A 27,758-nucleotide genomic window follows, 5' to 3' on the forward strand; every position below is an offset into this window, starting at 1 on the left:
TCGTGCGGGGCCCGGGGAGTCGGGCCGCAGGGCAGGGTCTCACCTGGCAGAGACGTTGGTGGTGAAGGTGGCGCACTCGTTGGCGTAGACCAGCTTGGTGGTCCCCGTGATGTCTTCCCACTGGGCCTGGTCGGTTCCTCCTGGCACAGGTGTAGACAGGGCTGGGGGACCGTCTCCAGAGGCCGACGCAGGGCGTGCACACCTGGCTGAGGCCCTGATCTCAGGCACCCCCCCACCCTGCCACCCTGCACCCCGTGACCTCGTCCCCCCTGGGAGGACCCCCTCCTCTGGGGTCTGGGGGCTCTTCAGGGACAGGGAGACTCTACCCAGAGGCAGAACCCCCATCCCTCCGAGGGCCCCATCGCTCCCCAGCTCCATCCCCTCCCGTCTCCCCAGACGGCAGGACCAGGACCAAGGGGGTGCCCCTCACCGATGACGCTGCAGAGCAGCCTCAGGCTGGTAGTGTCCCCCTCCCCGCTGTCCCGGGGGTTGTCCATCCAGGACGGGGGCAGCGGGATGCGGAGGCCGATGGGGCGGTGGAACTTCCGGCGCCTCGGCTCCACGGTGACGATGGGGCTGAACGTGGCCTGGTTGCCCAGGAGTTTGGTGACCAGCTCATCAGGTACAGGCTGGGCCTGTGAGGTGCCCAAGGGGGATGTTCAGCCCAGAGCAGCCGAGGGGCTCATGGGCGGGGATGAGAGCGGCTGTCCTGGCAGGTTCGAAGGTCCCCTGGGGGGGTGTGGGGCCATCCTGCTGATGTCCTGCCCAGCTCCCCTGTCTGAGCCCCCACCCCCGTTTCCCTGCTGCTCCCCACTCCTCGGGGCCTTACTCGACATTAGGCACCTGTCCAGGGAGCCACGTGGCTTCCCCTCAATGCTGACCTGGTGGTTTAAACACGCCATCTAGGGTTTCCTGCAACTTAACAGAGCATCTGCCCTGTCCCGGCCACCCAACTCTCTTCTGAGCTTAAGGTCAGAGCTCTGACGAGATTGTTTTAGGCAGTGGACCGACGGGTAGGATGTCCTGGGGGGCATGAAGGCTATCTCCAAGGACGCGGGCTATCTCCGAGGGCCCTGACACCCTGAACCCGGTCCAGGCTGACGGGGCCCCAGCAGCCAAGGAGGGGCCGCGTGCATCACCTGCAGGGCCAGCTTCACCCTCTTGGTGACCGCGTTCTCGGGGAAGGTGGCCTGCACCAGGGGCACCAGCTTGCTCGTCAGAGAGCCGCCCTCGGGGCCGATGGTGTCGTAGTCCTGGTAGAGCCGCGACATGATGACGAAGTACAGGGGGAAGTCGGTGGTGACGATGCGGCACACGCGCTTCTTCTCCAGCTCCTCCAGGCTCCCTAGCTCTGCAACCACACGCACACGCCCGCCCGCGGTCACCGCCGCAGGCCTCCAGGGCCCCTCGTCCCAGCTCCAGCGGCCCCCTCCGGCAGGGGTGGGAGAGAGTCTAGGCCCCGAGGGAGCAGCACAAGGAGACCAGGCTGCAGGGGGCCTGGGCGCCGGAGCTGGGCCATCCCTAGACTCTGAGGGCGTCCCCTACCCCAGGAGGCCCCACCAGACCACCCCCAGCGTAGCCTCAAACCCCTCCTCCAGGAGGAAGGCGCTGCTTGGGCCCCCGGGCGTTCGCTCACCTTCATCCATCCCGTTGAGGATCTGGTCCAGGTAGCTCTCTCCGTAGCGGTTCTTGTGTTCCTTCCACACGGAGCCGTTTTCACTCCGCAGCACCACGAGCTCGCGGTCCCCACGGCCTTGGGAGGCGAAGTGGGGGATCTCCACGATGACAGGGCTGAGGGGGACAGAGGATACAGGGGAGGGGCTAGATGCGGGTGTGTGTGCCATGTGGGTGACGGCCGTGGGCTCAGGAGGCAAGAGCAGGCAGGCGGGGTGCAGTGGGGGGCCCCCAATGGGCTGGTCCTCACAGCAGACAGACCTGCCTCATATTCCCAAGACCCCCAGGACCCTCTCATCAGGCCCAACCTCACTTCGCAGGGTGCATCCTGCCACGGCCAGAATAACCCTGACCTTGGACCTGACTTTGAGTACCCATCCATGTCCTGGACAGGGGACCAAACTCCTCTGAGCCTCAGCGTCCTCCTCTGTCAGTCTAGACAGTGGCATTTCCTCAGGAGAATGGTTGTAGTCATTGCTGTTATTTAGTCACTGAGTCATGTCTGACTCTTGGCAACCCCATGGGCTGTAGCCCACCAGGCTTCCTCTGTCCGTGGGATTCTCCAGGCAAGAATACTGGAGTGGGTTGCCATGCCCTCCTCCACGGGATCTTCCCGACCCCAGGATCGAACCTGAATCTCCTGTACCGCAGGCAGATCCTTTACCGCTGAGCCACCAGGGAAGCCAAGAAGGACGGCTTTGAGCGGCACATTTAAAGGGGAAATGAACGTGAAAGTTTTTAGCTGCTCTGCAGTTGCTGGAGGAAAGACGGGGGCGGGGGGCGAGCCAGGCCATGGATGCAGACGGGAGGTCAGGGCCTCCTGGGCCAGGCCTGTGCCAGCATGGAGCCTGGAGTGCCTGAAGGATGCAGGGTTGCCAGGAGAGGCAGGTCTGTGGCAGGAAAGGTGAGGGGGGCCTCCGAAACCGTCAGTCTTGTCCTTGGGAACAAGGCTGCAAGGCTGTCTTCTAGGAAGACCGTTTCAGAACTTAACTAAGGACCCCCAGGTGGTCCTCCAAAGTAGCCGTCTTCATCCCCTTCTAAGAGCGTCACCCAGGACCTAAGGATGCTAAGCTCCGCCAGGCGCCAGCCTCCTATGTGTACCTAGGAGCCCAGGGGCTTCTAGTTCTGACAAGTCAGGACAAGAGAAAGCAGGCGGGGTGGGGACTCCGGGCTCGCCTCCCCTCAGCCCAGGCGCAGCAGGGACCAGTCAGGGGCAGGGGAGTGACCTCTCACCTCAGAAACTGGACCCCTGTGGGCCCCAGGGCGATGACCCTGCTGGCCAGGCCCTCCTCCTCGGCCAGCGGCGGCGGCGTGGGCAGCTTCTGGGGCTTCACCAGGCGGCAGGTGATGCGGGTGGGCGCTGCGCACGTCCGCGGCGGGACCACCACCCTCAGGCCGTTGTGCCGGCTGCCCCGCATGGAGCCCCCGCGGGCGTCCACCATGAAGCTCACCAGGAACCTAGGGCACAGCGGGTCCGTGTCGGCCTCTCCCGGGCGGGCGGGCGAGCGGGGCCAGGGCCGCCAGCCCCTCCCGGGGCACTCACCCCGTGTGCACCGGGCTGGCCACAGGGCTGATGTTGTCCGAGGTCTCTGTGGCCGGGCTGCTGGGGATCAGAGAGTCTTCATCGTACTCTTTGGACACCTGGGGACAGGGTGGGGGAAAGGCCAGCTGTTATCACCCGCGGGGCATAGCTACAGCTGATAGTCCCGGCCAGTGGACCTCTCGTAGAGGCCAGGGAGGCTCGGCCAGCCACCAAGGGCCCAGAGAAGGAGGTGCTACCCGGAACTCACTGACCCTTTGGGACAAAGCTTACCCAGAGTCTAAAAGGGAGCACAGGCCTCCTGGGACCTACACAGCCTCTCCTTGGCTCAGGACCCTGGGCCAGACTTCCGACGCTGGAGCGAGTCCTTCCCGTCCAGCCTCGGTCTCAGCTCACAAGCCACATGCACTTCCGGCCTGCCCCCTGCCCCACCTGCCCCGTGAACCCTGCCATGTGAGCTCCACGCAGCTCCTTTTCACACGCAAGCTGGCGCCAGAGTCCACGCCATCACCTACGAGCTGCTTGGCTCTGGGCAAGCCACGTGAACTGGGGCATCAAGGGAAAAAGAACAGACCCCGCCCCATGCCGGGGGCGGGGGCTCTTCCCACTTCTTCCTCTGCAAACGGGCGGCTCCCCCTCCTCACAGTGATGCTGTAATTGCAGGCCCTCAGGGCTGCCTTGGCCCCAAGGCATGTCCATCTTGAGGACTCACGAAGCCTGTCGGTTCGGATCTACCCCTCCCGCTTTATTCTCAACTTGGCCCTCACTCTGGCATCTCCATCAGCCCCAGGTGCCCACGTCCGTCTCCTTCATTGGACCACTCTGTGCATCGTCCACCTCTCGCCTCCTCTGAGAGCCCTTGCCCTTGACTTTGATCTGGAAGGGCTCCCCACTGCCGCCAATGCTACTGAGCCCTTGGGTAGTCACCTCCCTGCGTTCTGAGACCCTCCCCAGCTGGACCATCTGCTCCTGCGTCCTCCCACACAGGGTCCCCTCCAGGGCGCCTGGCGGGACTCCAGGAAGCCCCTGCTGACTCGGTTCATGACTTAGTAGGGCCTCAGAGCACACGGTTGGCCAGGGAACAGCAGAACCCAGGTCCCCTTGGAGCTTTCTCGTCGCTGTCTTCGGAAGCACCAGGCGAATGTGCCGTGGCAGTGCCAGGGCCGTATCTGACAGTATCTCCCAAACTCCCCCCGGCCCCACGGCATGACACCACCGTCAGCCCTGTGGCCTGCCCTAGGGTGGGAGGGCTGACCGGACCGCGCCACAGCCATCCTCTCCCAATGCCACACTTGGGTCCAGGGCTTCCGCCGCTGCTTTCAGACACGCATCCCTTCAGGGTGGAGGCAGAGACCAGCCTTAGCTGGAAAACCGACACAAACCGACACATCTGGCTCAGTGACCAAGCTCAGGGTGGCTGTTTCCAACCTCTAAACACTACACTGCTTCCTTCTGATCCCAGAAAACCTCTTTGCCACTGGGGAAAAAAAAAAGTGCCAGCTGGCATAAAAATTAAATCAAGGAGCATTACATTGTTTTAAGCCATCCCACCCATTTGGGGGACAAATTCAAGCAGCATTGGGGGAAGCCACAAATAGGGTACTATAATGAGTAACGACCGCGCTGGGGACAGCTCTCCTTGACATCCCCTTTCCACCTGGACTGGTATTTTTAAGCTCCCAGTAATCCCTTGGGGAAAGTGAGGCAGAAACTGTCCTGTTTTTATGGATGTGAAACAAAAAGGTGCTAAGTTCCGGACTTGCCCGCAGCTCCACAGAGGTGTGGCTGCAGCCTGGGGCTCCCTCTCTGGTATCAGGCCCATGGCCCCCACGGGTGCAGACAGCGTGTGCTCAGGTGTGTGTGCAAGAGAACACAGGCTTAGGAGCCAGAACTTGTGCTGCCAGTTCTCAGCCCCGCCAAGACTAGCACGAGGGCGTCCCAGGCACCCTCGGGCTCTCAGAGACTCAGATCTCCAATAGCTGGGGTTATATGAGTGCTGGGGGCACAGCTGCTGCAGAAGAGTTGTGAAACCTGGGATCCATGGGGCTTGGTAAGCGCTGTGAGCTTTATGAATTCTTCCCATGCTTCAGGTCATCTCAGAGCAATCACTGCCCAGGGAATCTGTTCCCCGCCAAGAGGAGCTAAGAGAAAGGACGTGTCTCACCTGATCTGCCTCTTCGGCTCTGATCACCACTGTCTCAGGTGTGACGCAGGGAATCCGTGGGATGGCTGGGGATTCCACCCTGTACGCCGAGGACATTGGGACATCAGGGCACGATCCTTCTGCATAGCCCGTCATCTTCCACTGGGCGCCTCAGTGAGACATTTCCGTACCCCCAGGATCACCTATCCAATCCAATCCCTCCCCTCCACCATCTGAACCCTACTGGCATAGGTGCTACATCCTGGCCTGCCCTCCTCCACCTCTAGGCCTTTCCCCACCCAGAGCCTGTCTTGAGCCCGAGTTGAAAGACTGCCTTCTCCAGGAAGTCTTCCTGCACGCACCACCCCAGTTTTGTAGCCTTAGTCCCCTTGTTGAGGGAACTCTCGCTCTGGCCATAACATCTTATTCTGCATCACGGTCTGACCACTGGGTGTGTGTTTTCATTCTACCAAATTCATATGTAGGTTCTCTGTGGTTGAGGTCTTGGTTTTGTGTTTCTAACTGAAGTTCAGTAATACTAATCACAGGGTCCCTTCTCCTTGGTCCGTGGCCCTCATAAGCCCTGGGACCAAGCCGGCACATGTCTGTCTTTTCAGAAAACCCCAAAGGGCTCAGTGTTTCTACAAAGTTGTCGCTTTCACCTTCGTTCACAGAATCCCTGTGTGCGCCAACACACGCACATGGGAATAGCTCACCGCATTCCCGGAGGAATGAGAAACACGTGCCAGGCAGATGCAGACCCTCTGTGGACGTTCCCTAATGGACCAGCTGATGGAGGGACGTGGCTGGCCTGTGAGCTCAGCTTAGCAATAGTTTCTTTCTTATTATTTAAATTTCTTAATTGAATGAAAGGTTCTCTAAATTCTACGGTGCTTTACAATTTCCAAAGTTTCACACATGTGATTTCATGTAATCCTATAATATGTGTGTGTGTTAGTCACTCAGCTGTGTCTGATTCTTTGCGACCCCATGAACTGTAGCCCGTCAGGCTCCTCTGTCCATGAGATTCTCCAGGCAAAAATACTGGAGTGGGTTGCCGTGCCCTCCTCCAGGGGAATCTTCCCAACCCAGGGATCGAACCTGGGTCTCCTGCATTGCAGGCAGATTCTTTACCCTCTGAGCCACCAGGGAAACTCCATCCTATAATAACCCACCCCTTTTTTTGACAACGGTTTCTAATGGGATTTCCCTGAGTGGATATTTCTGGTGCAAAACTGAGTGTTTGAAAGGGGGAGAGGTGTGGAGAGAGCACTGAGGGAGGGGAGGAGGAACAGTTGGGGGCAGGGACCCCAGAGAGGGTAGCAGGCTCTAAGGGAGGCCTCGGCCCCCGCCTGGCACCCCCGGTGCAGGGCTGGCTTATCCTAAGACACTGGACCAGCTCTCTGTCCAGGCCTGGGCTTCCTGGAACCTCCCTGCTCCGGAATCTTCTACCCTGAGTCTGGGGAGGGGGACCACCGCGCCCCCCCCCCCCGCCCCCCGCCACCGATGGGAGCATTTCTCACACTTGGTCCAGCTTCGGCACGAAGTCCAGCAGCTCTTTCTCTTCATCTACATCCCTGGCATCCGGCCTCTCTGCCCTGGAGCCAAGATCCTCCCCTGAAACCACACAAGTTTAAGTGAGTGATAGGAAGGAAATACCCTCTTTCTTTTTAAAAAGTGTTTTTTCTGCTCCTCCTCTCAATGCTTGCACCCGCCGGGGCATGGGGCAAGGTCTCTGATGCTCGAATGGGACCATAGCAACGTCTTCATCTTCCACCAACAGCCCTGGAGCCGGGCAGCCAGTCCCTAACATAGACTGCACCAGGCTTTGGAGAAGAACAACTCAATCAAAAGGAACTTTCTTCCTTTTGGGGGTTGGGGGGAGGGGTGGTGGCGTGCCTCGTAACATGTGGGATTAGTTCCCTGAAAGTGCAAGTCGCTCAGTCGTGTCCGACTCTTTGTGACCCCACGGACTATATGGTCCATGGAATTTTCCAGGCCAGAATACTGGAGTGGGTAGCCTTTCCTTCCTCCAGGGCATCTTCCCAACCCAGGGATCAAACCAGGGTCTCCTGCACTGCAGCTGGATTCTTTACCAGCTGAGCCACCAGGGAAGCCCAAGAGTACTGGAGTGGGTAGCTGTTCCCTTCTCCAGGGGATCTTCCCAACCGAGGAATCGAACCCAGGTCTCCCGCATTGCAGGGGGATTCTTTACCAGCTGAGCTACCAGGGAAGCTCTGACCAAGGGCTCAAACCCACAACCTCTGCTCTGGAAGTGCAAAGTCTTAACCACTAGACCACCAAGGAAGGCCTGGAAGGAACCTTCTTTGCCTGACAAGTTCCACTTCAGAACAGCCCTTGTGGAGGGTGCTCTTTCTCTAAGGAGGTGCTTCTGTTCTTTTCCACACCACATGCAACCAGAGAACAAACGCCCGTGGACACAGCCCATCCGTCTGGAGAGGCACTAGGGACTTGTGTAATCTCAGCGGCTGAGTCTGCATTCTCAAAGCCCATCGCCGGGAGGTTCCACCTCTGTCTGCAACCCCAACTCTGCCTCTTTGATTCTCTCTCCTCCTTGCCCTGGAGCGGGGGCCCTGGACCTCGCAGGGTCCTTTCCTGCCCCTCAGCGGCCCCTCCTGGCCTTGTTATCAGGAGCCTACAGGATGGAACCACAGCAGCTCATGCAGTTATGACCGCAGACACAGTGGCAGGTAGCATGGACGCAGACGTGGACAGGCTGGAGCCGCCCGCCAGGGCGTGGACCTTACAGGTGGAAATGTCCTGTTTGAGTCAAGCTCCGATTGTTATGGAAAGCAGGGGTGGATTAGTGAGAGCTTGGGTTGCTGAGGGTGAAATGCACTCATGAGAAAGGACCACAGGGAACAGAGAGTTTCATACCCATTATAGTTATATGAGCAGTTCCTGGAAAGCAAAGAAAGAGCCACGTTTAAGGAAGGGCAGGTTTGAAGTCAGGTAAAGTGAGGGGTGTTTCGTTCAAGGGCGTTCAGGAGAGCTTTTACCACCTAGCCCACCAGGCTACACAACCCCTGGGTTACCAAGATGGAAGGGGGCAGAGAGAGAATCTGGTCCAGCTCCACCCTTCTTTATCATGAGGATTCTCTTCCAATTTAAGCAAGGAGACAGGTGTACTTGAGGCAGGAAAAGTACTACAAGTACCCTGCGGCCCACAGAAGTGGAAAATATGGTCATTTCATAATGGATCCGCCCCCCAAAACTGACTGACCCACCATGTGGTCTGAAGAGCAGCTGATGAAAAGGAATTCTTAATGCATTTTATATCGAACAGCTTGCTATTCGTTCAAAGCACAAGGAACGCACCAGGTGGAATTTTATGACAGTTCCTTACGGCTCTGAGTATTTATGCAACTTTCTGGGATTTTCTATTTTCAATCTCTGTGATGTAGATTTCCTTCTCTTAAAATCACGTTAAAGAAGCCCTTTCGATAATGGACAGCATCATTAGAAGTGGTTCTGTCCAGCTGCAACTCTGATGACCTGGTGACTCGGGGTGGTGGCCAGAGGCCCCCTGAGTGAGTGTTCAGAGCCCCGAGTGCCCCCCTTCATCCAGCCTGACTCGACCCGCACGTGGTATGGATCCCAGCCTGTACCTTCATCTTCAGAGACATCCAGGATCTCATCCACCGTCTCTGGGAAGCTCATCCGGTGCTTGTCTGTGATCAACTGAAAAGAGAAAAAAGAGAGGAATTCAACCCCAACACCGCAGTGGGCCCGTTCACCCAGCTGGCAGTTATCTGGTTATGACAGTGGAGACCGGAAGGAGATGAGAAGGGAGGTCTGTCCCAAACAAGGAAAAGGACAGCTAAGAGAGCCTCCGGGGGTCTGGCAGGAACTGTAAGGAGAGATGAAGGGAACCCCAGCTGCTGGTTGCCTGGTCCCTAACCTCAGCTCCATCTGGGCCACCCCTTGGTCTGGTCGATGCCCCAACTCTTCTGCCCACCAGGTGGCAGTAAAGCCCCACCTGATGGAGGAGGACACCCCTCCACTGCACCCCCAACCCTCAATTCTTTGGGCTTCAAGCTTCCCTCAGGAATCCAGAACTCCAGAACATGCTCCACTTCCTGGGGCACCCCCTGGGGCATCCTGCAGGCTGTGCGTGTCTGAGGTGGGTGTGCAGGGGAGGAATAGACGTACCTCGACGCTGGTTTCATCAGTGACAACCTTGAGCACGTCTGTTACAGAAATGTAGCCCAAGCGCTTGGCTATGGCCAGAGGCGTGGTTCCATCCTGGGGAGAAGAGCAGACGGACGGCATGATCAGCCAAGACACACACCCCAATTGTTCACACTCAGAGCAAGACCCTGCACACGTGGTCAGTGGTGCTCAAGGAGACGAGGTGCCGAGGTACTTAAACCTCCAGTGCTGGGTGTTCAGAGGAGATCTCGCCACCGAAGCCAAGAGCGGCCGAAAGGGGGGCAGTGGGAGGTCAGAGCCGGGGAGATACCAGCTGGGGTTGCAGGAATAGGAGGGCCCCGGGTGGTACTGCCCACGGCTCCCAAGGCTGGTTCTTTGGGTGTCAGTTACTGCTCATGGAAACGGTTCAAATAACCCACATACTTCGGTGAACTCTTCTCAGGCCAGCCGGAAATCACAAGTCACCAGAAAATAAGGGAGGGGTAAATTTCTACTCTGATTTTAAAGGGAAGAGCTAACTGAAACTAAATGGATAATGAGGCTTTCCTTCTTTTTTTAATTTTTTGGCCATACCACATGGCATATGGGACCTCAGTTCCCTGATCAGGGATTGAACCCACGCCCTTTCAAAGTTCTCTGCTCGCAGGGTCTACCCCATGCAGACTGGGCCCCACCCACAGCGATGGCTTCAGCAACCACGGTGACAATCAAAGGTACTCACGCTCTCCAAGCCGGAAGCAGTCACGGAGATAAGCCAGTATCTCTGACAGCCCCACTGCTTGGGGAGGAAGTGACTGCTGAACAGTGACCACTGATGTGGCTGAAGACCCCGAGGCCCCCAAACATCAGGACCCACCCAAGACATTTGGTTCTGTTCATTCTTGTCACACTGAGAACAGCTTCACAGATTTTAGCAGGGATTTTGCAGAAGGTTTTGGCAACATTTAAATAAAAATAAAAGGGAGAGGGTAAGCGGTGCTACTAGGATAAACTTCCGCCTTCCCCATGCCCCGGGGAGCCTGTTCGGGCCCCAGACGCACTGGAGGCTGACCTGAGCTTCCCGGGTGAAGGGACGTCTCAGCGGCCCCCATGAGAGCAGGTCTCTGGAATCAGGGCCCCGGACGGTACTCACCGAGCTGACCTCGTTTGGGGAAGCACCATGTTTGAGAAGCAGTGTCACGATGTCTGTATGGCCTTGTTGAGCCGCCTGGTGCAACGGGCTGTATCCGAGCTGTAAAGCGGGTAGACATTTGGGAGGATGAGCTAGCAACAGAAATGAGCTAGCACTGCCCACCCACCACAGAGCCTATGTTTTCTGTATGCAAAGAAAAAAAAAAAAAAGCATTTTCCTCATTTCTTCTTCCAGTGTCAGAGCTGAAAATTGTGGCGGAGCCCCACGTGTGCCCAGAGTGATTATAGGTGCCTCTGAGTTTGGCACTGGTCTTGTTACCGACCAGGGTCCTTGGCTTTTCCAGTTAATAGAAATTGATCAGGGGCCAGACAAGAAACTCAGGAAAGGCTTTACTGGGGCCCCTGCTGCAGAGGGGATGGGGGGTTGAAAACAAGTAACAGGCTTCCTTGCTTGCTCCCCAGGGGGAAGGGACAAGCTGGTTCCTGACATGGAGCGACAGTAGGGCGGGTCCAAGGGTCAGGCTGGAGGGGTGACTCAGGTGGTTTGCCTTTGGGTGGTGTTGCATGCAGGAGGCATGCACAGGACCCTGCTTTTGCTTCTGATAGCCTGTTTTTGCTCCCGGCTCTTTATAAGTGGCAGTTGGGTTTGTGGTCTCTGTGTATCTTGTCGTCCATGACTTGCCCCAGCTGCTCAGGCACACGGTTATTTTTAGTCCCTTATAGATTCTCTGTATATTTGTTGCTGGAGGAGATGTTTGTCCAGGTGCAAGCCCTGCAGCAAAGGGGGGGAGGTGGTCCCAACGTGTCTCTGCCTCAGGCATCCCCATACCTTGGTCTTGGCATTGACGTCTGCCTTGTGCTGCAGCAGAAACTTCACCAGCTTGATGTTCCCGTAATGACTGGCCACGTGGAGTGGAGTGTAACCCATCTGGAAAGTAAGAGGGGAGAGAGGGTGACGGCAGGGCTTCTGGGGACAACACGAGTCACTCTGAGCTGGACGAGAAGGAAACTCGCACGGTAACGGCGGTAAAGGGGAGGATGGATGAGGAGGCCTTGGCAAGGCTGGCAGCGGCTCCCTGGGCTCAGCTGTCCAGGCTGTCGGAGGCCAGGGGCCTGGGAGGGCCACGGGGCTTGGCGTCGGGCAAGCGCAGTGTGAGGTGAGCAGGGGAGACTCAAGGGGGGCGGGCAAGCGGGTGATGGGAAAACTGGCCCTGAGTCTGGGGAAAGGGCCCGGCAAGGAGGCGCCTGTGGGCGTTAAGCCTTAGTGGTGAGTGAAGTTCCCCAGATGAAGTATGGTGAGAAAACGTGGGGCTCATGGAACTGAGGCAATAGTTACAGGGAGTTCAGAAAAGACGGTGGGGAGGGCCAGCAAAGAAGGAGGGGGAAAGCCAGGAGAGATCCGTGCTGCCGAAGCCAAGACAGGTCCCTCGGAGAGCCGGGGAGGCTGGGAGGGCAGAGGCCTTGCATGAGAAGGAGGTCCCTGCTGACCCGGACAAGACCCGCCTTGCCCTGCTGCCTGGGCTACCAGGTGGTACCATGAGGGTAGGAACTGGCCATGGCTTGGAATGAATGGACTTTGAGTATTTATTCACTTGAATTTTGTCCGCAGGGGAGGTAATTCTCAAGGAAGCTGTTTTGCTGAATATTTTAGCGCTCCCTCCACAAGCTGACAGGCCAAGGCTCTCTCGGCCCCTAAGTGTCCTGGGGAGCCTAATCCTGGAGTTCACCTGGATCCAGACCCTGCAGGCTGGACCTGAAGTGACGGGCTGGCTTTGAGATCTCTAAGGTCTAATAAAGGTCTGCCTAGTCAAAGCTATGGTTTTTCCAGTAGTCATGTATGGACGTGATAGTTCGACCATAAAGAAGGCTGAACGCTGAAGAACTGATGCTTTCCAACTGTGGTGTTGGAGAAGATTCTTAAGAGTCTGCTGGATAGCAAGAAGGTCACACCAGTCGGTCCTAAAGAAAATCAACCCTGAATCTTCATTGGAAGGACTGATGCTGAAGCTGAAGCTGCAATACTTTGGCCACCTGATGCGAAGAAATGACTCACTGGAAAAGGCACTTATGCTAGGAAAGACTGAAGGCAGGAGGAGAAGGGGGTGACAGAGGATGAGATGGTTAGATGACATCACTGACTCAATGGACATGAGTTTGAACAAACTCCGGGCGATGGTGAAGGGCAGGGAAGCCTGGAGTGCTGCAGCGCATGAGGTCGCAGAGTTGGACAAGACTTAGCAACTGAACAAAAGCAGCAACAAGTTCTAACTCACAGTACAGGATCTCTCAGGGCAAGATCCCAAAAGACTAAACTGGGCTGGCGAGAGAACCTCAAAGGTCCAGAACATTCTTGGGTTTTAAGCAGGTTCCTGTAGAGGCTGTAGGCAGTTGGGGATAAAATACGTCTTGGATTTTTCTGGGAGCCTTTAATGTCACACTGCCGACTGGTGTTCATGGTGGGCTCTGGAGGGGGCTGGGGCTGGAGGGGTGTTGCTTTGTCTCTTTCATTTAATACACTTGCCTTGCAGTGAAAAGGAACAAAATGATGCCTCTTCCAGGAAGCCTCCTTTTCCCACCAAATGGAGAGACCCTCCCCTCCCTCTATGCTCCTTCTGGTTCACTAGTGCCCTCCTTGCACCAGACATCACACCTGCTGTCCCTTTCTGCTCTTACATCATCTGCAGGTGCCTCGAGGCAGATGTGCTGGGCACTGGGTTGTTCTCTATCCCCCACCCCAGAGCCGCCCCCCCCACCCCCCCGCCAACCCTCTGCACACAGAGGCTCAAGGAATGCTGACCCGCTCCGAGCCAAATGCCAGACTAGAAGGCACAGAATTCTCCAGTGCATCCAGGGAAGCCTGACATTTTGACACCTGGCTCATGTAAGACAGGGATTGGAATCATGACTCGCTACAGAGGCTCAAAGGTCCAACCAACTTCTTAAAATCCCCACTGGAAAGTGAGCCCGTTGGCCTGGGGTCCACTGCTGCCCCTAGAAAGTGGCAGACAGGAATGGGCCACTGTGTCCTTGGGGTTTCCAAACTCCTGGGATGGACCAGTGAGGGAGGCCAGAGCAAGCAGGTGCGCGGGCGCAGGGGGAAAGTGTGGACAGGATGCAGGCTGTGAGGCTTACCCGGGTGGTGGCATCTACCGTGACACCGTGTTTGATCAGCACGTCTGCCACTGGAACGTGGCCTTCTTGTGCGACCAGATGGAGGGGAGTGAGTCCACTCTGGGAAGGAAAAGCAGTTCATCAGTTCGCAGCCAAGACAGAGTTCTAGGTCACGCTGGGAAAGCATTGAGGTTTGGGAGTCACACTTGGCTCTGTAGCCACCAACCAGCTGTTTGACCTCAGGCAAGCTCTTCTAGGCCTCGACATCCTTAACAAAAACATGAAGTGGTTGAACTAAACCAGAGGTCAGCAATGGCTTCTGCTAAGGGCCAGATCGTCAATATTTCAGGCTTAACCCCATCAGTTATAGTGAGAAAGCGTGCATGTCAACAGGTAAACAAATGGGCATGGCTGTGTTCCAATAAAACTTTATTTATACAAACAAGTGGTGGGCTGGATTTGGCCTTCAAGCCGTAGTTTGCTGATATCTGAACTACATGAACTTTATTGTCCATTTCAGTGGTAACACTTCTTATTTCCACAACTTGAGATGAGCTTCAAAGTCTTGGTTTGCTTATCAAGAAAACAGGGATTAGCAATGACAAATCTCAAGGGCAAAGGAAGGCTCACTTGAGAAAACATAAACAAAAACATGTTATAAAGCAAGATGTGCCATTTAAATGCAGTCTGTGATCTGCACAACCAGCCAGTGATTTGCTGGAAAAAGGATGGAACGATAGAAGATCCTGCTGGGACTGAAAAAAGCCAGATTCTTGGAGTTCTTAACACATCCTCTCATAGTGCATAGTATAGTGTTAGTCGCTCAGTCATGTCCGACTCTTTGCGACCCCATGGACTGTAGCCCGCCAGGCTCCTCTGTCCATGGAATTTTCCAGGCAAGAATACTGGAGTGGGTAGCCATTCCCTTCTCCAGGGGATCTTCCTGACCCAGGGATCAAACCCACGCTTCCTGCATTATAGGTGTATTCTTTACCATCTGAGCTACCAGGGAAGTCCATCTGTCTCACAAGGATGATAATACTCCAGAAATCTTGCTTGATATGTGGGCAGCACTCACACAAAAATGCCAGGAAAGCCTTCTATCTCCTGTTTCTGACTCTACAAGCCTTACTAACCGTGGGGCAAACGGGGCTGCCCCCTCTCCAGAAACTCCATTCGCCCTCCCTTGCCATCTGTCCTTTCCCCCTCAGCTGAAGGGAGGCCCAGGGGCAGTGCCCCCCCCAACACTGAAGCCAGCACAAGTGGGCAGGGAGGCCCAGAGAAGAACAGGTCCGGGCTCAGCCCCAGCTACCAGGCGCCATGCCCGACCCCTGGGAAAACACAGTAGCCTGCCTGGTGATGGTGGGTGTGGATGGGTGGGCATGTCTCCAGGGCAAAGCTTCGGCATCCGGCCCCTGGTCCCCGACAGAGCTCACTTAAATGGCACCAGCAGGAGGCCAGTATAATGGTGTTGCCCTAACGCTTCCCTCCTGGGGTCACTTGTTCAAACCTGTCCAGAAAGAGCCAGCAGATCCAGTAGATTCTTAAAGAAATATTAAGTTATCTGTAAAATGCTTGCCCTTCTGAAACTGTATTATGTTCATGTATCATCTAAAGAAGTGACTCTTTATAGTGTATGATTCCATTTACAAGAAATGTCCGGAACAGGCAAATTCACAGTGACAGAGAGCAGATGAATGGTTGCCAGGGGACGGGGGTTTGAGGGCGATGGGATGTGGCCACTAATGGGTCTGAGGTTTCCTTTTGGGGTAGCGGGAATGTCTGGAAGTTAGGTAGTGGTGGTGTTCATTCAATTCTGCAAATATACCCCAAACCACCAAATAGTACAGTTCAAACCAGTGAAGTTTATGGTATGGGAGTTATATTTCAATAAAACAGCTGCTTAATGAAAGAAGTGACTCTTATAGACTTAGAGAACAAACTTATGGTTTCTGGAGGGATGGATTGGGGGAAGGGATAGTTAGGGAGTTGAGGATTGGCATGTACACACTGTTATCTATTAAATGGATAACCATCAAGGTCTTACTGTATAGCACATGGAACTCTGCTCGATGTTATGTGGCACCCTGGATGGGAGGGGAGTTTGGGGGAGACTGGATACATGGATATATAGGGCTGAGTCCCTCCACTGTTACCTGAAACTATCATGATGTTCCTAATTGGCTATACCCCAATACAAAACAAAATGCTTAAAAGTTACAAAACAAAAAACAAAAGAAGGGACTCTTAGCCTTTCTTGGGCCATGCATTCCTTGGAGACGCTGATGAAAACCACGAGGACGTCAGCGGGGAACAAATTCCCAGGTCCCCCCTCCACAGGTCGCTACACCAGGAGGGTTTTCTACTCACACGCCAATAGTCCCTGGACTGATAATCCCATTTAAGGGACAGGTCAGCATTGAAAACAATGCCTTCGCTACTGAAAAAGAATATTTAGTTCCAACTTCATCGATTCCTGAATGTAGAAACTAACCTCTATGTGGGAAAGCGTGCGGTGGATTTCAACAGTGATCTTTGTGTGGGTTCTTGAGTCATTCTATTTAGGAAGGACCAGCTTTGGCATCAGGTAGGCATGGGGTCCTACAGTCTTGGAATTAGCAACCTTTCTGAACCTGTTCATTCATTTATAAAACTGAGATAAAACCTACACAGGGCTGTTGTAAGGGTCACACACACATGCACACACGCACACACACGTGCATCACCGGATTCAGAACCCGGGCACAGCACAGGCGCTCCCAGGCTTCAGCTGACCCCCGATGCGATGGAGTCTACAGACTCATGTTTACCTTGTTGCCCAGGTTACCGTTGGCCTGTTTGGACAGCAGGAGAGCCACCATCTCCGCGTGGCCCTCCTGAGCCGCCAGGTGGAGGGGGGTCACACCTTGCACCGACTCTGCGTTCGCCGAGCCCCCATACTGCAGCAGACTGCGGGCCACCTCCAGCTGGTTCTGCTTGGCGGCGATGTGCAGAGGTGTGTAGCCGTTCTGAAATGGAAGGGGCCCCCGGAGCCTGCTTACAGGAGTGCTGAGTTGACAAGCTGAGCGCATGCCTTCCGGTTTAGATCCTCCAAGGCGGGGCCAGGAGGTCTGATTTAAGGCTGGTGTCACCCGGGAGGGTCACTTCAGTAAACAAACAAACTGACCGAGTCCACTGGGTTTGGAGAGGCTCCCAGACCAGCAAAGCCCTGTTCCTGTTCTCTCCATCTATGTTCTGGGCGTGAGTGCCCTGTCCCCAACAGATGCTAGGATTCAGCCAGGCAGCCTATAGAACAACCAGCAGGCTAGGTGCGGATGAAAATACAAGACCCTCTTTCCTGCCATGAGAACAGCATTCCAGACAGTTCATGAAGGGGAAAGAAGAGAGCTCTTTCTGGTTCCCTGTGCTGGCCCAAGAGCTCCCCCGAGCTCTATGGCTTCAGGCAGGTGGCCTAAGAGGAGAAGCCCCTGGCAAGGGACCTGCGGATGTGGAGTCAGTCCTTGGCTCACTTTTATTTTATTTTTTATTAATTTTTATGGGAGGACAGTTGCTTTACAAGTCCCTGATCTACTTTAACCAGCTGTGTGGCTAGGGGCAAAAGAGTCAATGACCTCTAGACGCCCTTTTGTACTTTTTTAAGCCATTAAAAGTGGATAGTGTAGCTAGGACATGGAAGCAACCTAGATGTCCTTTGACAGATGAATGGATACAGAAATGGCGGTACAAGGCGGAGGTGGGCCAATACAGTAAAATTCCAGTTTAAAGCACTGAGGGACAGGATAAGATCCATCTCCATAGTGGATTTTATGGGGAAAGGAAAAGTTGTCACTTCCAAAGAAGGAAACTGAATAACAAAAATCATTCTCTTTCGAGGAATTATGTAAAACCACTCTAGTGTTCCTCCTTTTAGATTGGATTATGTTATGAGAAAACGCTAAATCCTTTGGAGGCTGTGTTCCCCTGACAAGATTGGCATTTCTATTGTAGTAAAATTAATTAAACAAAATGAGTTTTGTACTGTATCAAGAGGGAGCAAAGGAAAGAGGCGGGATTCAGTGGATCAGGCTTGAGATCTGGAGTCAAGCCCACATGGAGAGCCTTCTCTCTGAGCATCAGAGAATCTTCTGACTTCAGGACACAAGTGCTTTTAGCCAGAGCCCTGCTTCTCAGACTCGAGTGTGTATGAAATCACGTGGGATCTAAAGTGCAGATTCTGACTAGGCGGGCCCCAGATTCTGCATTCTGAAAACCTCCCGGGTCAGAATGCAATGTGGTGAGACTGATGCTCACCCAGGGTGCCTCTCTGCAACCTGCGTTCCATTCCCTGCATGGAAGCAAGGATCAGGGACTTCCACTGTGAAGAGGACAGGAACTCCAGCAATTATTCTTGTTGGTATAATCAGGAGTCCAGGCCACTAGGGCAGACAGTGGAAGATGTCTGCTGGCAAGAACAGCATCCTGTCCTGGCAATGGGCAAGCTTACCCTGGAGCTCAGGCTGCCAGGTGACCCCCGGTTAAAACTGAGATACAAGAGCAATGTATCTCTGTCTGTCTCAAATCAGGGGCCAGCCCCTCGGAGCTCCCTCCAAGCCAGGACTACAGGGAATGAATGACCTTCTGTAGGTGATTAGAGAAGGGGCAGGAGAGTCAGGGAGAGATGATGTGAGCCGTAAAAGGCTCCTCTTTCCACAGGCAGTGAGCTCGTCCAAAGGAACGCACACACGCTGGAGAGAGAGCTACTTCAACGTTAAAACAACATCAGCATCAGAATTAGAAAGGGGCGGGTTTGGTTTGGGTGCAGAGAGATTTGCATGTGAAATTCTACAAAATTGCCAGACTACTTTGGAAACTATTTTTTGCCATGGAAACAAAACCCATCTGTACAGGGTTTATGTGTGGATAAAGCTCTCTTTAAATACCATGGGGCTGGCTCCGATTTCTTTTATATAAAGGGGGGTGCGAGGAGGAGGGGAGTCCAGCAGTTTTATTTTTAGAGGCAGGAGTAAGTCACGTCCCCCGTGGGGCCTCGTGCTGTCTGCGCAGCGATGCAGGCTCTGCTACAGCAGCGCAGGGGTGGGGGGGGGGGGGCGGTGACTGGAGCCCAAGGAGACAGGGTGTCTGGGAGAGGCCGTGTGCTGTGTCTGCCGGAAGGTGATGCTGTACATTTCAGACGAGCATCCGATCTGAGCAGGGAGGGCAATCTGAAGGCTGACACGGATCTTTCCCAACCGGGTTGTCTCCCCACGGGGGTCCGCAGGGGTGGGCTGGAATCATACTCTGACCCACCCGAGACCCCTCCTGATAAAGGGCTGAGCACGAGGGTTCGCTCCCTGGCCCCCAAATCCATAAATTATCCTCACTCTCACTTTCCTTTCTTCTGAGTGTCGACTGTCCATCTAACAGTGAGCGGAGAAACCGCATGTGTCCTTTGCCCCCAAGCCCTGCTCCCTCCCCTCACCCTCCTCCACATGGCCGCCAACCCTCAAGGCCCCTCTGCCCTTGCAGATCCTGCCACCCTCTTATCTCATCCCACGGGGGGGCAGCCTGCCCCCGCCAATGACGCTGGTGTCCAGCTTCATTTCTGTGCCTCGTTCTGCCCCTGCAGTCCACTCTAACATAAACCCCACCTGCTGCCTACACTAAGGGTCCCTCGGGGGCGATGGACCCGCGACTCTGAGGATCTCAAGGGCTGGCATGAGGCCGGCCAGTGGCCACGCGTCCCCGTGGAACATATGGACAGTAGGAGCACCACTTCAGAGCCTGAACTCAGGAGGAAAACAGCTGGGGGAGACTACCCGCCTTTAAAACAGGTTCTGCGCTTCCAGGTTCTGGCAAGTTTACCCCCTGCCCCAAATACTCTCCAAGTGTGTTTGTCCCCCATCTGAGCATCGAGAGCATGAGATCACCCCCCATCCAGAATGTTCTCCAGAGGGGCCCCTGTCCCAGCATCAAGAGCACGCTGCACATGCTGACGTCTGACGTCAGGCTTGGGGACACATCTGTTGTGTGAACGAGTCCCCCTTCTGGGAGGTGACCTGTGGTAGGAAGCGCCCCCGCCTCCCGCCCTGCTCCTGGTCCCCCAGCAGCAGCCACAGCCCACCCCGGGGGATGAGAGCAGGGTCCTGAGGTGGGGCCGAGGTGGGCACCGGCCAGGGGGCTTACCCAGGCGGGGCTGTGCGGGGAGCCACCCCGGGGCAGCAGCCGCTTGACGACGTCCAGGTGGTTGTGGTGCACGGCCACGTGCAGGGGGGTCAGTCCGCTCTGTGGGGGGATGGGGACAGCCTTCACTTGGGGAGCGGCCCCCTGGCCAGGCCCCAGGAGCCAGGCCTAGGGGTCCATGTTACTTTTGCTACCCAGGAAATCCGCGGAAGAGCCATGTCAGAGCCAGGCCACTGGAGAACACAGCCAGCGGAACCTGGGCCACCTCCTCAGTCCTGGGGGTCACCTCCTCAGTCCTGAGGGTCACCCTCTCAGTCCTGGGGGTCATCTCCTCAGTCCTGAGAGGGTCACAGCCTCACCCCTGGGGGGTCACCTCCTGATTCCTCGGGGGTCATCTCCTCAGTCCTGAGGGTCACCCCCTCAGTCCTGGGGGGTCACCTCATTCCTGAAGGGCCACCTCCTCAGTCCTAGGGGGTCACTTCCTCACTCCTGGGGGGTCACCTCACTCCTGGGGGCCACCTCCTCACTCCTGGGGATCACCTCACTCCTGGGGTCCACCTCCTCACTTCTGGGGGCCACCTCCTCACTCCTGGGGGGTCACCTCACTCCTGGGGCCCACCTCCTCACTCCTGGGGATCACCTCACTCCTGGGGGCCACCTCCTCACTCATGGGGATCACCTCACTCCTGGGGGCCACCTCCTCACTCCTGGGGGCCACCTCCTCACTCCTGGGGGGGCCACCTCCTCACTCCTGGGGGCCACCTCCTCACTCCTGGAAGGTCACCTCACTCCTGGGGCCCACCTCCTCACTCATGGGGGTCACCTCACTCCTGGGGTCCACCTCCTCACTCCTGGGGGGTCACTTCACTCCTGGGGGGGCCACCTCCTCACTCCTGGAGGCCACCTCCTCACTCCTGGGGCGTCACCTCACTCCTCGGGGCCACCTCCTCACTCCTGGGGGGGCCACCTCCTCACTCCTAGGGGGTCACCTTCTCACTCCTGGGGGTCACTTCACTCCTGGAGGGTCACCTCCTCAATCCTGGGGCCGACGGGGCAGTGCCCTCATCACTCTGGCTCAGAGGGGCCACCAGGTCTTTCTAGGAGGGCACAGTGCTGTCAGGAAGATCAGTCCCCCCAGAGGCCACTCTCCCTGGGTGGCTGCCCATTCACAAGGTAGAGATGCCACCACCCACGGGAAGCTGCGCCTCCATCCTGGCTCCACTCTGACCCCTGACCCTGGATGGGACGCGAGGTCAAGCTCACCTTCCCGGCGGCGTTGGGGTGCGCGTCGTGCTCCAGCAGCAGCTCCGTCATAAACACCTTCCCGTACTTGGCTGCCACGTGGAGAGGGGTAAATCCTTTCTGAGGAGAAACACCGGCCGTCAGACGCCTGGGAGCCCCTGCTGTCCTCCCCAGGGAAAGGGTCTGCGTGCGGCCAAGGAGGTGCCCACCCCGGCTGGCACAGAGATGCAGGAAAGGGCACGGAACAGGCGGTCCCGCCTAGACACCCGGACCGGCAACCAGCCACCGCCCCTCTCCCTCCTGTGACGGAGTCAGAACCGCTGGTGCTGTTATTTGACAGCCAGCGAGCTGAGGGCCGGGGCTGGACCATCATCCTTCTCTCATCCCAGAACCTGCATGGATTGTTCAGAGCAGACCCTGAGACATTCCATGATGAAAGGATGAAGGCTGGGTGGGTAGAAGGAAACTACAGTTCAAGGCAACACAGAGGCGGGACGGCCTCCCCGGCCCGGGACCCATACCTTGGTCATGCACGCCTGGGACGCCTCCTTTTCCAGAAGGGCCAGCGCCGTGTCCATGTGGCCCTCTCGGGCTGCGATGTGCAGGGGGGTGTGCCCGGCAGTGGTGGCCAGGTTGGGGTTGGCATTATTTTCTAGCAGGAGCTTCACCATGTTTGCGTGGCCGATGCGAGCTGCACAGTGAAGTGGGGTCTGGTCATCCTGAAACCCAGAGTGAAAACAAAGAACGGGAACGCCAAGGTCACCTAACCCAGCTCTTCACTTTACACAGCAGGCAGGTGAGGCCCAGAGAGGCTAAGCGACTTTCTCAAAGACACACGGCTAGTAAGAGGAAGAGCTGAGATGCAAATCTCCAAGTTACAGAAACCAGTGTGTTCTTTCTCATTTAATCTTTATAACTCTCATTTAGTCCTATAACAACCTTTCAAGTGAGTTCTTATTCCTACTTATTTGCCTAAAGCCTTAGCCTTCCCATCTGTAAAATGGGAATAATGGTATTGACCTCATAGGGCTGTGGTTAGGATCAAGCAGACTGCGTATACAAGAAGTCCCACCCGAAGTATGGCGGAGTCAAGATTGCCAGGAGAAATATCAATAACCTCAGATATGCAGATGATACCACCCTTATGGCAGAAAGCGAAGAGGAACTAAAGAGCCTCTTGATGAAAGTGAAAGAGAAGAGTGAAAAAGTTGGCTTAAAACTTAACATTCAGAAAACTAAGATCATGGCATCGGGTCCCATCACTTCATGGCAAATAGATGGGGAAACAGTGGAAAAAGTGTGAAAGACTTTATTTTGGGGGGTACCAAATCACTGCAGGTGGTGACTTCAGCCATGAAATTAAAAGACGCTTACTCCTTGGAAGAAAAGTTATGACCAACCTAGATAGTATATTCAAAAGCAGAGACATTACTTTGCCGACTAAGGTCTGTCTAGTCAAGGCTATGGTTTTTCCAGTGGTCACGTATGGATGTGAGAGTTGGACCGTGAAGAAGGCTGAGCACCGAAGAATTGATGCTTTTGAACTGTGGTGTTGGAGAAGACTCTTGAGAGTCCCTTGGACAGCAAGGAGATCCAACCAGTCCACCCTAAAGGAAATCAGTCCTGAATATTCACTGGAAGGACTGACACTAAAGCTGAAACTCCAATGCTTTGGCCACCTGATGTGAGGAACTGACTCATTGGAAAAGACCCTGATGCTGGGAAAGATGGAAGATCCAAAGGTTGGTTGGATGGCATCACCAACTCGATGGACATGAGTTTGAGTCAGCTCTGGGAGTTAGTGATGGACAGGGAGGCCTGGTGTGCTGCAGTCCATGGGGTCGCAAAGAGTCGGAGGGGACTGAGTGACTGAACTGAGCTGAACTGATCCATCGTGGGTCTTCTCACATACAGATCTCAGAGACACTGTGGGTTCGGCCCCAGACCACGGCAATAAAATGGGTTATCACAGTAAAGCGAGTCACACAAATTTTTTGGTTTCCCAGTGCATATAAAACTATTTTTATATGATACTATTCTCTGTTGTGTGTGCAGTGTCATTTTGTTCAAATATATATATATATATATATATATATATATATATATAGTAATTGAAAAATACTTTATTGCTAGAAAAATGCTAACCGCTTAGCAACCTGGGTTGCCACAAACCTTCAACCAGTAAAAAACCCATGATTTGCAAAGTGCACTAAAGCAAAGGGCAATTAAACCAGGGTGTCTGTCCTGTCTGAGTGTTTGCTTGTCTTTCTGCCTGAAGGCTTTCCCCGGCTTTCTCTATGCCAAGGGTGATGGAGGGTCAGAACTGGGAAAGGGCAAGATGACTTTTCATCCCCTGTCCCCTGCCGCTCCCCGTTTCCCCCTGAAACGGAAGCAGTTGGTGGGCTGGATCTCTGTGTTATTGGGCCCAGGGGTGGAGGTTCTGTCACACGGTCCAAACCCAGACTGCAGTCCTGATACTCAACAGCACCTCTGTAGCCTGTGCAGTAGGGACGTCTGATGGTGACCAAAGCCGCCCTGCAAACTCAGCAGCAATTCTTCCCCTTTGTTCACTCAGTTCTTCTGAGATGCCTGTTATTACCACCAAGGGGAATCTTTTGTTTTCAGGTTAAGTAATTCCTGATTTTCACTGGCAACACTTCCTTGAAAACGTGACTTCTCTTCTGATACTGTGACTGTAACCATCATGCATCCTTTCAGCTCCCAAACACTGCTCACTGGGCTTTGTTTTCCTAAAGAAACAGCTCTGATGCCAGCACACATCTGGCCTTCTCAGAAGCCCTGCAAAGCAGAACCTGAGCACTGGGTGCAACCACGTGGGCGGGACAGGGAGTCTCGGCCCCACGAGCCCTGCAGCCCGGCCTCGGAGCTCCTCCTGCACTTCAAGGCTCATGTCCAGGACTGCTGCCGCCTCCTGAACCCACCTTGGCCTTGGCGTTGACTTTGGCTTTGTTCTGGAGCAAATATTTGGCCACTTCCGTGTGTCCTGCTCTGGCTGCCATGTGTAGCGGGGTCTCCACTTTCTGCAAAACAACAAAATTATACAAGTGTTAACTCGCGCCGGGTTTCTGAAAGGGAACACACAGAGCTCCACGGTGCCAGCTTGGGGGGTTTTCACCCAAGAGGTGGAGTTGCCCCAGCAAGCAACATCAGCCTTTGGCCTGCTGATGCCTGGTGTGTGTGTGTGTGTATGAGTGTGTGTGCATGCAAGATACACTTAAAAGTAAACCCCAGAGCAAAGGAATGTTTATAAATGCACATATATTCCTAGAATAACACAGAAGTTTCCGAATAATTGTCCAAAATAAAATCCCAAGACTTACAGACGTGTAACAAGTTTCACTGAGATACAGACATTCTCCCCAAGTCAGAAGTCCCTGCTATTCTGAGATTTCTGCCTCTGTCCAGGAAAGGAAAGCTTGGGCTCCTCTGAGCCCTCGGTCCCCAGCAAGGGCTGGCTCTGCCCACGGACTCACCACGTTGGAGACGTTGGGCGATGCTTCCCGCTGCAGCAGGCTTTTCACAATGGGCAGGTGCCCCATGAAGGAGGCCACGTGGAGAGGCGTCAGGCCGGACTGGAACAGACCATATGGGAGTGAGACAGGAGCCCTCCCGGTTCCTCCAGAGACACAGTCAGAGGGAGCTTAGGCTTTCCTGCCTCTAAGTGCTTTGGAACAGTTTTCCCAGGAAAGGGAGTTCGAGGAAATGGGTCTGCTTCCAAGAAAAGGGTTGGGGAGGGTAGGGGAAATCCCATTGCAGGGTGATTCCATCCATATTCACAACTCAGAATATTGCATCTGACCTTGGACAGCTCCCTGAGCTCTGACACAAGCTCCGGGTCTTATCCATCCCTGATTCATTCCTTTGAGAGTTCTAGACTAGTACACATGCGGACATGGGCACCACAGAGGCAGCCACAAAGGACAATTCTGAAGATGGCTATTAGAAGAAGACCCTCAGAGACCCTTGGCTCGCCCACGGGGTTCCCCTTACCTCGGTGACTGCGTCGATGGAGGCCCCCATCTTCAGCAGCAGCTCCATGACACGGATGTGGTTCTTCTTGCAGGCAATGTGCAAGGGGGTAAAGCCATTCTGCAGCCCCACACAAAGGGAGACAGACAAGCAGGGGCTTACCTGCGAGCCCAAGGAAAACCCCAACCACCTCGCTGATGAGAAGGAAGCCTCGGGCCCAGCCCATCAGTGGTTCCCACAAACTGGAAGTGGCAGGAGGCATGCACCACGCACCAGGCATGGCCCTGAACATGTTGTCTGCACAGCTTTTTTTTTTTTTTAATTTGGTCGTGTTTTTGGATGCACTGAAAGAGCCTGCTGTTTCAAGTTTCCTTGAGGGGAAATTTACAATGAAGAGAACTTCTGTGAAGCACATCACATTCCCTCGTCCCTGGAACCGCTGATCAGCTTTCAGTCAAATGGATTCCTGTACCTCATCCTACTGTAATGTGTCGTGTGTGTTAGTTGCTCAGTCGTGTCCGATTCTTTGCGACTCCATGGACTATAACCCGCCAGGCTCCTCTGTCCATGGGATTCTCCAGGCAAGAATACTGGAGCGGGTTGCCATGCCCTCCTCCAGGGGATCTTCCCAACCCGGGGATCGAACTCAGGTCTCCTGCACTGCAGGCAGACTCTTTACTGTGCAAGCAGGAAATACTAGGATGTAAACTCCACAAGGGGAGGGATTTCTGTTTCCTAGGCTTTGTCTCTCTGCTTATTTTTTCAGTGCTTTATTCCCTAGGGCAGCAGTTCTCAAGGTAGTGGGAGGGGAGTTTGTCTCAACCATTCCCAACCCCAGGAATATTTGTGAATATCTAGGTGTTGGAGAAGACTCTTGAGAGTCCCTTGGACTGCAAGGAGGTCCAACCAGTCCATCCTAAAGGAGATCAGTCCTGGGTGTTCATTGGAAGGTCTGATGTTGAAGCTGAAACTCCAATACTTTGGCCACCTGATGCAAAGAGCTGACTCATTGGAAAAGATCCCGATGCTGGGAAAGATTGAGGGCAGGAGGAGAAGGGGACGACAGAGGATGAGATGGTTGGATGGCATCATCGACTCGAGGAACATGGGTTTGTGTGGACTCCAGGAGTTGGTGATGGACAGGGAGGCCTGGCGTGCTGCGGTTCATGGGGTCTCAAAGAGTAGGACACGACTGAGCAACTGAACTGAACTGAACTGGGAGACATTTTTGATTGTCGCCACTAGGGGAGGAGTGCTGTCAGTGCCTAGAGGGTGGAGATGGGATGTGCTAAATAGCCTACTATTCGCAGGCCAGTCTCCACACAACAAAGAATCCTATTCGTGCTCAGTTGCTTCAGTCGTGTCTGACTCTTTGCAACTCCATGGACTGTAGCCCACGAGGCCCCTCTGTCCATGGGATTCTCCAGGCAAGATCTGGAGTGGGTTGCCGTGCCCTCCTCCCAGGGATCTTCCTGACCCAGGGATCAAATCCACGGCTCCTGCCTCTCCTGCTTTGCAGCCAGACTCTTTACCACTGAGCCACAGGGGAAGCCCACAACTAAGAATATCGGGCCCCCAAAGTCAGTAGGGCTGAGGTCAAAAAACTCCGACTGCCCCAGACAGTGCCCGGCTAGAGGGAGAGCTCAGGGAAAGCTTTCTGAATGAACGAATGAAGAGTGGAAGAGCCATCCCTGTGGCCCTGGAGGCTGTCCTGTCTTCTAGATTCTCCTCCTCTGGGAAGGGGCAGAGGAGATGGGGGCCATGGGCAGGCTCTGTGCAGCGCTCCGGCCCCACCAGGAACTTCCCTAGGAGCTCTCAGCCTGGGGCGAGGGAAGGGGAACCATGGACCCAGGAGGGAATTTGCTTTAGGGTGAGCCCCTCTCTGCTTGAGCCCCACGAACACTGTGTGTGGCCCTCGGCCTGTTATGGGGGCGCGGTCATGAGGTGCAGAAACATGGCAGGCAGGGAGGTCATGGCTGCTTGACCCCCGGCCTCAGGACCCCAGCCTTCTGCCTGCCGGGAGTCTCTAGGGTGGAGACTCAGCCCTGCAGCTCTGGCCCTCGCCCCTCCAGCCCCTTCTCAACAGCCTCCCACTCACCAGGGCTCTGGAGTTGGGTTTGGCCCCTTTATCCAGAAGCACCTTGGCCACCCTGTGGTGGCCGCAGTGGGCGGCCACGTGGAGAGGGGTCAGATGATCCAGCGTGATGTCGTCAATCTCTGCATTGTATTGCAATAGGAGTCGGACACAGTCGAGGTGGTCTCCCTGAGCCGCCATGTGGATCGGGGACAGGCCGTTCTGGTGAAGAGGGAAAGCAAGCAATCGCCAAGGAAATGAACACGGATATTCAGGGCACCGAGTCCAACCTCGCTTCCCATCTCCTCCCTAGCTGCAGTGCCTCCACGTGGCTCTCGAGTGAGCCTGGTTTGTTCTGGCCTCCACACTCCTGCTGGTCTCGGATAGCAAACTTTCCCCTTCCCACTCGGCCAAATCTTCCAGGCCTGGAGGTGGTGTACGCAGCGCTGGGGCAGCCTGCCAGCTTTAGTCCCACGCAGGAAGATTAAGACCTCACATTAGAACTGAGGGCCTTCTAGCCC

At 55.1% G+C, this 27,758-nt stretch overlaps 1 protein-coding gene across 13 annotated transcripts in view; it reads right to left on the reverse strand.

The window, feature by feature from the left end:
- Positions 1-27,758, reverse strand: part of ANK1 (ankyrin 1) — a 239,438-nt gene that overhangs the window by 44,637 nt on the left and 167,043 nt on the right. For 9 of the 13 annotated variants that reach the window (XM_042241370.2, XM_027962535.3, XM_027962539.3 and 6 more), the window contains 22 exons: positions 27,262-27,459; positions 25,185-25,283; positions 24,668-24,766; positions 24,116-24,214; positions 21,695-21,892; positions 21,195-21,293; positions 19,935-20,033; positions 16,583-16,780; positions 13,794-13,892; positions 11,491-11,589; positions 10,663-10,761; positions 9,531-9,623; positions 8,987-9,059; positions 8,256-8,279; positions 6,881-6,974; positions 5,379-5,457; positions 3,218-3,315; positions 2,908-3,132; positions 1,637-1,791; positions 1,140-1,351; positions 431-635; positions 44-140 (listed from right to left, as the gene is read on the reverse strand). In XM_042241370.2, coding sequence (XP_042097304.1) covers positions 44-140; positions 431-635; positions 1,140-1,351; positions 1,637-1,791; positions 2,908-3,132; positions 3,218-3,315; positions 5,379-5,457; positions 6,881-6,974; positions 8,256-8,279; positions 8,987-9,059; positions 9,531-9,623; positions 10,663-10,761; positions 11,491-11,589; positions 13,794-13,892; positions 16,583-16,780; positions 19,935-20,033; positions 21,195-21,293; positions 21,695-21,892; positions 24,116-24,214; positions 24,668-24,766; positions 25,185-25,283; positions 27,262-27,459 — 2,741 coding nt within the window. The remainder of the gene's footprint in view (positions 1-43; positions 141-430; positions 636-1,139; positions 1,352-1,636; positions 1,792-2,907; positions 3,133-3,217; positions 3,316-5,378; positions 5,458-6,880; positions 6,975-8,255; positions 8,280-8,986; positions 9,060-9,530; positions 9,624-10,662; positions 10,762-11,490; positions 11,590-13,793; positions 13,893-16,582; positions 16,781-19,934; positions 20,034-21,194; positions 21,294-21,694; positions 21,893-24,115; positions 24,215-24,667; positions 24,767-25,184; positions 25,284-27,261; positions 27,460-27,758) is intronic. The other 4 variants (XM_060407159.1, XM_060407160.1, XM_027962540.3 and 1 more) reach the window with 1 other exon arrangement.

Source organism: Ovis aries, chromosome 26 (assembly GCF_016772045.2).
Source record: "Ovis aries strain OAR_USU_Benz2616 breed Rambouillet chromosome 26, ARS-UI_Ramb_v3.0, whole genome shotgun sequence".
Taxonomy (NCBI): Eukaryota; Metazoa; Chordata; class Mammalia; order Artiodactyla; family Bovidae; genus Ovis; species Ovis aries.